This window comes from Aphidius gifuensis, linkage group LG5 (assembly GCF_014905175.1).
Source record: "Aphidius gifuensis isolate YNYX2018 linkage group LG5, ASM1490517v1, whole genome shotgun sequence".
Taxonomy (NCBI): domain Eukaryota; kingdom Metazoa; phylum Arthropoda; class Insecta; order Hymenoptera; family Braconidae; genus Aphidius; species Aphidius gifuensis.
The window spans coordinates 12,595,771-12,607,920 of NC_057792.1; the positions used below are offsets into that span (position 1 = coordinate 12,595,771).

Sequence of the window (12,150 nt, forward strand, 5' to 3'; positions counted from 1 at the left end):
CCAGCCAGAAAAGTTGGTTGATGTGGCATTTCATAGACTTGTAAGTAAGTTGGCTGAAGCTCAAGTACCCGACGCTGTCTTGAACGAGTAATTAATACTAACATTAAAGCTAATTGACAAAATTATACCGATGACAGTTTGAGTAGAATTTGATCGTGGTTTGGGATATGTTAACGTTTACCTGACACTATCCTGCACAAAAAATCACTCGATCAAGTTACCTTAGTTTAGAATGTGTTAAGGCAAACCTGACGCTATTATTTTCCGATTACACTAAATACGGATTCAAGAATACATCCTCGTCAAGATTCAATCAGGTTTCCTGAAATAATCTATTGGATCAAAACTGTACGTTAAACGAAGGTCACTTAAACACTTCTTCACTTAGATGTCACATGGTTTGATATAATAATGTACTGCGAATTCAAAATAATTTAAAAATAAGAATTTCATTTGAAGATAGCCAAAACCAGGCCATTCATTGGCAACCATGCTTTAACAACGAAGGCGTAGAAAATAATTGGAAAACACGCTTTGTCGATCCATGATGAAAAGAGAGAACATGTATGGTATTAATATATATAGTATGAACATTAATTCAAAACAGTTTTTCAATTTTTAGAATCGTGGATAGTGTTATGACATGTAATTCCAAGTGGCTGTTCTCTGTATTCATTAAAGTATAACGCTTACCATTTTGTTGTTAATTTCATGAAAGTGAATTTCACAGACTTTGTCAACTACATCTTCACTTTGAAATGTCACAAAGCCGAAACCTGAAACATAAATCATACAGCTGTGTTATTCCGAACTTTAGATAATTGCTCAAAAATAAAACTTAGAAAACTAAGTCATTTCATCAAGAATATATATGTAGATTTATATAACAAATTGTAAGTTGAGGTAAACTACTGAACAGTAAGATTTTTGGGGAAGAGTAATAAATAGTATATTGTTTCACCAACATGGCCCACGAGTGAAACATACTAATTTCTGTAATTTATACTCGAGAAAGGTCTCTGCGAACTTCATCGCGAAAAAAATCTGGAAGGCCCATGAAAGGGGTCTGGGAGGTCTGCCCTTAGAATAGGAAACGTATAAAGCGGAAAACGGGGGAGGGGGTGGAGCATCCAGCACGGCAGTCACTTGCGTATCGGTTTAACTGCTACACGCACCACCCAATTTTTGTTATATATATATATATATACCCGAGGAACGAAATTTATATATAACTTTATATAATTGTATAAAATTTTATAAAGTTGTATAAAGTTATATATGGTTTTATATTGCCACTTTATTTATAAAGCTATATATAACATGTTGTATAAAACTTTATATAACTATATAAAACTTTATACAATTGTATGAAGTTTAATATAAAAATCAATAACTATTACTTTTATAAAATTTTATACAAGTGTATAGAGGTATTTAAAATTGTATAAATGTATATGTAACTGTATTTTACCGGAGGTTCAGAAAAGAAAACAAAATTTACTTCAAATTTGTTTTGACATTTTTATATTTCATCACAACCAATTATAATTTAACATTTTCATTTTTATCTCCACCAAAATAACCAGATATTGAATAACATAGATATCTTCATGACTCATCTAGCTTAACTCGAAAATCTGAAAAAAAAATTGAAGCATCTACTTTCACAAACATAATCATTAAACATACTTTCTTTTTTTTTTTTTTTTTTCTAATCCGGAGAAATCATGAGAAATCCGGAAATATCCAGAGAAATCCGGAGAAAATCCGGAGAGATCATTTCTACCAGGGACAAAAGACATTTAAAGATAACAAAAAAAACTAAATCAGGCGTCATGTTCCCCAAGTAGAAATTCAGCCTCGAATCGACATCGACCGAGGCTCATTTCCGAGCCTTCCGCTCGGATCGACGTCGGGAGCGAGCTCTATTCGATGTCGGAATGTAACGCTATTCGACGTCGAAACGAGACTAAAACGAGGCTACAAAAAAAGAAAGTGGGATAGAACCTAAAAAATGTTATTATTTAATTGTTTTATATAGTTTTATTGTAAATAATAGTAAAACTAATAATTATTATTGATAAAACAACATAATTAATTAATTTTAAGGTGTTTTTCTATTCAGTCTTGGCGTAACCGCTTTTTAGTCTCGATTCGACGTCAAAAAGAGACCGAAACGAGGCTAAAAAAAAAAAGTTGGAAAAAAACTTAAAAATATTATTATTTAATTGTTTTATATAGTTTTATTGTAAATTATAGAAAAACGAATAATTATTATTTATAAAACGAAATAATTTATGAATTTTAAGGTATTTTTCTATTCAGTCTCGGTATAACCGCTTTTTAGTCTCGCTTCGACGTAGAAACGAGACAAAAACGAGGCTAAAAAAAAAAAGTTGGGAAAAAACTTAAAAATGTTATTATTTAATTATTTTATTTAGTATTATTGTAAATTATAGGAAAATGAATAATTATTATTTATAAAAAAACATAATTAATGAATTTTACGGCACTTTTCTATTCAGTCTCGGTGTAACCGGTTTTTAGTCTCGATGCTGCTCTACTGCTTTTCCTTGGACATTTTTATATCTTTTATAAATAAAATACATAAAAATTTATTTTTTAAAAATAATGTCAAAAGCATAAAGAAGAAAAAGATGTAGCTAAGGAATTGAGGTTGCTAAAGAATTATGTTTTAAGGAAATAATGTTGCTAAAAATATAATTCTTTGGCAACCTCAATTCCTTAGCTACATCTTTTCCTTAGCTACTGCTTTTCCTTAGCTACATCTTTTCCTTAGCTACTGCTTTTCCTTAGTCACATCTTTTTCTTAGATACATCTTTTCCTTAGCTACTGCTTTTCCTTAGACATTATTTTTTCTTACATAAATATATTACATGTAATTTCCTTGAAAAAATAAAGTGGTTTAAAAATAAGCAGTAGCTGGAACAAAAATATAGCTAAAAAATGAATGTTGCTTACCGCATCATTTTTCTGGCTCCATTAATTTCTTAGCTACATCTTTTTCTTAGCTACTGCTTTTCCTTAGACAATTTTTTTTTTAGCTACATTTTTTCCTTAGTTACTGTTTTTCCTTGGACATTGTTTTTTCTTACATAAATATATTACATGTAATTTACTTCAAATAATGAAGTTGTTCAAAAAAAAAGCAGCAGCTGGAAAAAAATGTAGCTAAAAAATAAATGTTGCTTACCGCATAATTTTTCTGGCTACATCTCTTCCTTAGCTACATCTTTTCTTTAGCTTCTGTTTTTCCTTGGACATTATTTTTTTTTACATAAATATATTACAGGTAATTTACTTTGACAAAAAAGCTTGTCCGAAAAAAGCAGTAGCTTAAGAAAAGATGTAGCTAAGAAATTCATGTAGCCAATTGAATTATAGGACAAGCAACTTTATTCTTCTAAGTACTGCTTTTCCTTGGTATTTTAATTCATTAACAAATGAAATTGATGTTATAACTGAGTTGAAAAATTAACGAATATAAGATGCGCAGTATGAATCGTCGCATGTTTGTGGCTTGTTTTATTTAGCCTTGTTTTAGTCTCGTTTCGACGTCGAATCGTGGCTAAAAACCAGTTACACCGAGACTGAATAGAAAAGTACCGTAAAATTCATTAATTATGTTGTTTTATAAATAATAATTATTCATTTTCCTATAATTTACAATAATACTATATAAAATAATTAAATAATAACATTTTTAAGTTTTTTTCCAACTTTTTTTTTTTAGCCTCGTTTCGGTCTCTTTTCGACGTCGAATCGAGACTAAAAAGCGGTTACGCCAAGACTGAATAGAAAAACACCTTAAAATTAATTAATTATGTTGTTTTATCAATAATTATTATTAGTTTTACTATTATTTACAATAAAACTATATAAAACAATTAAATAATAACATTTTTTAGGTTCTATCCCACTTTCTTTTTTTGTAGCCTCGTTTTAGTCTCGTTTCGACGTCGAATAGCGTTACATTCCGACATCGAATAGAGCTCGCTCCCGACGTCGATCCGAGCGGAAGGCTCGGAAATGAGCCTCGGTCGATGTCGATTCGAGGCTGAATTTCTACTTGGGGAACATGACACCTGATTCAGTTTTTTTTTTATCTTTAAATGTCTTTTGTCCCTGGTAGAAATGATCTCTCCGGATTTTCTACGTAATTGAGGCTTCCGGAAATATTTACGGAGTAATTTCCAGACTATTTCTATAATATTTCTGGATTTTTTCCGGAATTTTGACTTAAAAAAACAAACACAAAAAAATGGAAAAATTAATAAGAAAAAGTAGAAATAAGAGTTTACGTACGAAAAATAAAAAAGAAATTTAAAAGAGAAAACCCGAAAAAACTCCGGAATAATATCTCCGGAAGTCTCAATTGCGTAGAAAATCCGGAGAAAGTCGGGAGAAAATCCGGAGAAATCCGGATAAAATCCGGATAGATTATTTCTACCAGGGGTATCGAAGAAAATCTAAAGCTTTTAGTTTTGTATGTCAATACAATTGTTTTCTTCTTTTCCTTTTGTCTAAACTCTATTTACTTTATTATACCTTCTTTGCTTACATACTTATTATACTTATTGACCTTTTTTCGATAGTAGCCTATCATTTTTCGTTAATGATGCTGTTGGAATCCGAATAGAACACATTATTATCCAATTAAAAAAGCCAGCGAATATATGTTGATCAAATTCAGTATGATACAGAACATAAGACTTGTCATACGGGTCGGTGACTGTGTCTGTAAAATACCACGTTTCATTAGAAAGAATATGTGATACATTTTTTATTAAAATAATATTTATTTTGTAATGTGATTTACATTTTAATAAATAATAAAGAATCTTTGCTATGAATGAATTAACCCGTAGAACTCGCTCTATATTATTATTTGTAACTTTGGTTCACTAATTTCTAAATATTATGTTCTATGAAGGTTAATATAATTATATAAAACTGTCCATGTATAAAACCTATTTATACTGCTATATATAGCTATATATAACCAAATAAAGGTATATAAAGTTATATATAGTTATATACAATTGTATATAACTATATATAACTTTATATACCTTTATAACGATCGTTTCTTGGGTAAAAATATCTTCTAATATTCATATACAAGTTTATATACTTTTATAAAACTATATAAAACTTCATACAGCTACATATAGAAATATATAGCTTTATATAATTATATATACTTATACACAAACTGTTCACAACTTTGTACACATTTATATATAACTTTATAAAATTATATATAGCTGTATGTAACCTTATAAAGTTGAATAATTATATATAGAGAGTTTAAAAATTCTTTAAATTTTTATATAATTATATAAAATTTTATAAAGTTATATGTGAATATGTAAAGGTATATAAAGATATATATAAATTTCGTTCCTCGGGTATATACATTAGACCTGTCCAAAAAAAAAAGAATTTCTTTTTTTGTGCCCTCCTGAGGTCTCAATTTGTTCTTTATGATGACACAAAAAAAAAAAAAATAAAAAAATTTTTTTTTTAGGATTTTTTTTTTAGCCTGCTCATTTTGTATTTCTCATTTAATTAATACGCGCGCGTATGGCTGTATATCTTTGACTTTGCATAACTCAGTCAGTTTTAATTCTAGAAAGTTGATATTAGTCTCATTTTGTAGCTAACAAAAATACCTTCAAATTAGCACTGTACATTTTTTTGTACTGTTTTTTGTTTTTTCGTCTCAAAAAAAGCTTAAAAATCATGATTTGCAATTTAACTGCACTGTAAAAAAAAATTTCTGCAAAATAGAAATTTTTGTCTAGGAAAAAAAAACGTTTGAAAGAAATAAAAAGCGGTTTGATTGATCCTCGACTATATATTTTTTAGGTTCAATTCGAGTATTAGAAACCTCAAATACAGTATAAAAAATAAATTTATTTCAAACGACTAATATTCTTCATTTGAAACAATTGCAGGAATTGAATTAATTTTTTTTTTTCTTATTTAATAAATATATTTGTCTTGAAAAGAAACAAAAGTGTCTTAATTTCAGGCAATGTTGTCTTGCTTTATAACATACTTGGTTTTATTAAAATAATATTGTCTAAATTTTAGACAATGTCGTCTTGCTTTATAACAGATTTAGTTTGTAGTATAACAAAATTGTCTAAATTTTAGACAATATTACGTCATGCCTTATAACAGATTTTGTTTCCCTGAAAACGAAATTGTCTAAATTTTAGACAATATTACGTCTTGCTTTGTAACAAATTTAATTTTTATTAAAACGAAATTGTCTAAATTTTAGACACCATTGCGTCTTGCTTTATAACATGTTTGGTTTCATTGTCGACAAAATTGTCTAAATTTAAGACAATGTCGTCTTGCTCTATAAATGATTTGGTTCTATTCAAAACAAAATTGTCTAAATTTTAGACACTATTGCGTCTTGCATTATAACATGTTAGGTTTCATTGTCGACAAAATTGTCTAAATTTTAGACAATGTCGTCTTGCTTCATAAATGATTTGGTTTAATTCAAAACAAAATTGTGTAAATTTTAGACACTTTTTGTCTTGATGTAAATACTTGTAAGCCTTGATTCATGAATAAAGTCCCTCAATTTTATATACAATTTGTCTTCTTACATGCAATAATATTCTTTGAATAAAAATAATAACATTCTTTTTTCATGGACACATATTGCCTCGAATCAATACTTGATTTTTTTTTTTCAAGACTTCATTTTCTAAATTAAAAGCAATAACTCAAGACGTAAAAAGATATTTTAAAAGTTTAATAATAAAAAAAAAAAAAAAATTATTTTTTTTATTGTTAATTACTCTCTTTTATCCTAATTGTTTATTTTTATCGTCATTGTTTATCCTAACTACCTATCCGAAAACTTAAATCTATTTGTTTTTTTCAACCGAGAACCGAACCTACTATCTTCTAATTTCTAAACGCATATCTTAGCCCGCGCGGCCATCGCAAGATTATAATTTCAATGTGATTTTTGTAAACTTAAAGTACACGTTGGCTAACATAGAATAAATTTGCAAAGTCTTGTAATATAAAAAATATTTAATTATATTTTATTGAACAAATTTTGAATCCATAAATGTCCCAATTTGAATTTATAAATTCGTTTAATCAAATATTATTTCCAGACTATAGTATATTTCGTTACAAGTGCCCACTCAGAGAGTGTGCTCTCAACGAATTTGGAGTGGCAAGCACGAGCCTTGGCGAGTGTTTCCCCTCCAAATGAGTTGTGAGCGGGCTCTCTGATTGGGCACATGTAACAAACTATATTTTATGTTACTAGGGACAGTGGTAATAATGTGTGAATTTCCAAAAAGCGCACTACCCCTCTTACGCTTTGGAAATTCACACATTATTCCCACTGCCCTTGTAACATAAAATTTTTTTTATTATTTAAAATTTATCCATAAATTATTTGTCATTGTTGAGTTAAATTATTTGTTAATGACAAATTTGTTTTATTGAAAGAACTATTCATTTATGATCAATTATAAATATTTAGACATGGGTAATTCTTTCAATTAAACAAATTTTACTGTAATATCATAAATATACAATGAAACAAATTTGACATTAACAAATAATTTAACTCAACAATGACAAATAATTTATGGTTAAATTTGAAATAATAAAAATATTTAGTCTGGAAATAATATTTGATTAAACGAATTTATAAATTCAAATTGGGACACCTAACATTTTTGGATTCAAAATTTGTTCAATAAAATATAATTAAATATTTTTTTTATTACAAGACTTTGCAAATTTATTCTATGTTAGCCAACGTGTACTTTAAGTTTACAAAAATCACATTGAAATTATAATCTTGCGATGGCCGCGCGGGCTAAGATATGCGTTTAGAAATTAGAAGATAGTAGGTTCGGTTCTCGGTTAAAAAAAACAAATAGATTTAAGTTTTCGGATAGGTAGTTAGGATAAACAATGACGATAAAAATAAACAATTAGGATAAAAGAGAGTAATTAACAATAAAAAAAATAATTTTTTTTTTTTTTTTATTATTAAACTTTTAAAATATCTTTTTACGTCTTGAGTTATTGCTTTTAATTTAGAAAATGAAGTCTTGAAAAAAAAAAATCAAGTATTGATTCGAGGCAATATGTGTCCATGAAAAAAGAATGTTATTATTTTTATTCAAAGAATATTATTGCATGTAAGAAGACAAATTGTATATAAAATTGAGGGACTTTATTCATGAATCAAGGCTTACAAGTATTTACATCAAGACAAAAAGTGTCTAAAATTTACACAATTTTGTTTTGAATTAAACCAAATCATTTATGAAGCAAGACGACATTGTCTAAAATTTAGACAATTTTGTCGACAATGAAACCAAACATGTTATAAAGCAAGACGCAATAGTGTCTAAAATTTAGACAATTTCGTTTTAATAAAAATCAAATTTGTTATAAAGCAAGACGTAATATTGTCTAAAATTTAGACAATTTCGTTTTCAGGGAAACAAAATCTGTTATAAGGCAAGACGTAATATTGTCTAAAATTTAGACAATTTTGTTATACTACAAACTAAATCTGTTATAAAGCAAGACGACATTGTCTAAAATTTAGACAATATTGTTTTAAATAAAACCAAATATGTTATAAAGCAAGACAACATTGCCTAAAATTTAGACACTTTTGTTTCTTTTCAAGACAAATATATTCATTAAATAAGAAAAAAAAAAATTAATTCAATTCCTGCAATTGTTTCAAATGAAGGATATTAGTCGTTTGAAATAAATTTATTTTTACTGTATTTGAGGTTTCTAATACTTGAATTGAACCTAAAAAACATATAGTCGAGGATTTTTTTTTTTTTCAAGAAGACATATTTTTTTCTTCAATCAAACCGCTTTTTATTTCTTTCAAATGTTTTTTTTTCCTAGACAAAAATTTCTATTTTGCAGAAATTTTTGTCTTAATTTCAACTAAAAATTCTTACAGTGTGCTAACATTTTATTGAACATAAAAATTTTTTTCTCTATCGCGCTCAACAATTTTATACTTTCGAATAATAATACTCATCCTACTAATAATAATAATAAAATACGTTTACAAGTTAAATTTTATATCCCTGCAAAGTCATGATTTTTGAGGTTTTCTTGAAACAAAACTATTAACATTACAATAAAATGTAAAGTGACAATTTGAAAGTATTTTCATGAGCTAAAAAATGAGACTAATATCAACTCTCTAAGATTAAAACTGACTGAGTTATGCAAAGTCAAAGATATACAGCCATACGCGCGCGTGCTAATCAAATGAAAATTACAAAAATCCGATGAGCAGGCTTAAAAAAAATCCTGAAAAAATAATTTTTCTATTTTTTTTTTCCATGTCATCATAAAGAACAAATTTAGACCTCAGAAGGGCACTAAAAGAAAAAATTTTTTTTTTTGGACAGGTCTAATATAAATATATATTTATATACTTGGTGATACACCAAGCTTTTACAGATTATATTTATACGTAATATCACCCGTTTTTACATATTTTTTCGTATTAAATAAACATCATCATTTAACCACAAATATACCGTTTCCTGACACATTTATTTCACCCCTTTATACAGTCCACATCCTAGCGTAAACATGTAGTCCTTCTTGAGCAAAAGTAGACATACAAGTATCCATGGTGGAGAAATATTATTTCGATAATCAAGAAAATGAGTGAAAAATGAGTGTGAAAAAAAAGAGAGAGAAAGAGAGAAAGATTTGGATATTTTTTTTCCACGCAGTTGTTTGTCTGTTTTTTTTTTTTTTAGATTAAACGTGATGCTTATGTGTGTTAAAATTCCAGACCATGTCATCTAGTAATTTATCTAACATCCAACTATTTTTGTCATTTGTTTATCATGATTCTGAATGATAAGAAAATAAGTAGTTGGCATGTGAAAATATATTGGTCAAAAATAAAGGGTTATTTTAAAATAATGTCTGGTAACAAATGAGTTTTTTTTCAATAGATTTTAGGTTATGGAAAGTCCTGGTCTATTAGGTCAACCAGGATCATCAGGCAAGATCGACACCTCTGAAGTGAAATCGCCAACTTTTGAGACAGCCTCAAGGAGCTGTCAACTCTGAAGGAGCTCTTGGCAAACCAGCAGGCAGCCACCACCAAGAGCTACGTCAGTGACGCCTACCTCACCCAGCAGGTCCTGAGCGGGCTGTTACCGAGTTCGCTTCCAAGCCGGATTAAGGCCTACAAAAAATCCGAGTTCGCTCCGAAACGCGATATTTTGGTTCCCGAGTTTGCTCCCTTCGCTCTCTTTCTAATATTCCCCTACTTTCGTTTTGGGTACCCCCTCCCTTTACATTTCCCTTCACATTAAGGCTGAGTAAAATAATGTAGACATTGATTGTTTGGCTACAATTACAGCTAAGTAAAATAATGTAGATATTGATTGTTTGGCTACAATTACAGCTAAGGAAAAGATGTAGCTAAGTAAAAAATCTAGCTAAGTAAAATAATATAGATATTGATTGTTCGGCTACAATCTAGCTAAGTCAAATAATGTAGATATTGATTGTTTGGCTACAATTACAGCTAAGAAAAAAATCTAGCTAAGTAAAAAGTTTAGCTAAGTAAAAAATCTAGCTAAGTAAAATAATGTAGATATTGATTGTTTGGCTGCAATTACAGCTAAAAAAAAGATCTAGCTAAGTAAAAAATCTAGCTAAGTCAAATAATGTAGATATTGATTGTTTGGCTACAATTACAGCTATGAAAAAAATCTAGCCAAGTAAAAAGTTTAGCTAAGTAAAAAATCTAGCTAAGTAAAATAATGTACATATTGATTGTTTGGCTATAACTAAAGCTAGATCTTGAGTATAAAAATGGGAATAGCGAGCTAGAAAAGTGGAGGGGGAACGGTAGGGGAAGCGTATGGAGCGAACTCGGATGAACCGGTTTGCCCGAAAAATTTAATCCGTTTATTTCTTGGGCTTGGGAGCGAACTCGGCAATTGCCCCTGAGCGACTGGTTGGTACGCATTTACAACTGGGTAACGAAAGGCGTGGCAGAAAAGGTGAGCTGTCACAGATGCAGAGGCCAACCGTATTTACCAGCAGCACAATGATGCACACTAGTCACTGTAAACACAGCTAGCTCACCCCCCGAGAGCTGCAGCTACTCAAGTGGGCCACAAGGGTCAACACAAAATACCTCACAGTTGAAGAGGGGTACTATTAGACATCAGCCATGCTGAAAAAGAAGCTAACTCTCTTGAAGCTAACACCTCCCAGCGTCGTCCTAGTGCCAACATTTGAAGTGGCTGATATGTTTGACCAGGTTTATACCTGGGCTATCAGAATCACAAAATTCCACCACTTGCTAACGGCGCTAGATGAAAAGACCAAGGAGAAGATCAGTGGCATCTCAGTCACTGGTGACAACTTCTCCTTAGCCTGGTTCAAAAAGGACTTCGGTAATCCTAGGACAGATAATTGGTGACAGTTGAACTCTCAAACATGCTCAAACATTTGAAAATGACGGCACCAAGTGCTCAACAGTTGTCAAGAATAATTTCTTGTGTTGATCACTCGACAGCTGCTTTACGCAAGCTGGGACGACCATTAGAATACTGGGATAAGGTCATTGTCTGAAGAGTTGGGAGATTATTACACAGCTCCTTGGCAGCCTCTTGGTAGAAGAAGCCAACACCACTAAATTTCCATTCTGGATAGAGTTTTGTAAACTATCTCACTTCTTAGGAAAGAGCCTTAAAGTTAGTAGAGCAATTAGATGCTTCACCAATAGCAGAGAATTCGGTGAGAACGCACCACGGTGCAAAAACATCATCACCAGCTCTTACATACCACTGTACCATCGTCAGCTATTGAGAGGCAGCAACTACAAAATTCGACATCTGAAGCTGGCTGATCCCGAGTTTTATTTGCCAGCGTCAATTAACGCCATCCTTGGTGCTGACGTATACAGAACAGTGTTGAAAGAAGGCGTCTTGAAAGGCAGAAAGGCATTCAACAGCCCAGTAGCGATACTTCTCTCCTGACATCGAAGAATAATCACCATGTATATCATGACTTCATGCATAAATACGAGTCACAAGGTCACATGGTAA

At 30.1% G+C, this 12,150-nt stretch overlaps 1 protein-coding gene across 12 annotated transcripts in view; it reads right to left on the reverse strand.

The window, feature by feature from the left end:
* LOC122857626 (RNA-binding protein Musashi homolog Rbp6) overlaps window positions 1-12,150 on the reverse strand; it is a 228,013-nt gene that overhangs the window by 62,041 nt on the left and 153,822 nt on the right. For all 12 annotated transcript variants that reach the window (XM_044159888.1, XM_044159887.1, XM_044159886.1 and 9 more), the window contains one exon: window positions 694-776. In XM_044159888.1, coding sequence (XP_044015823.1) covers window positions 694-776 — 83 coding nt within the window. The remainder of the gene's footprint in view (window positions 1-693; window positions 777-12,150) is intronic.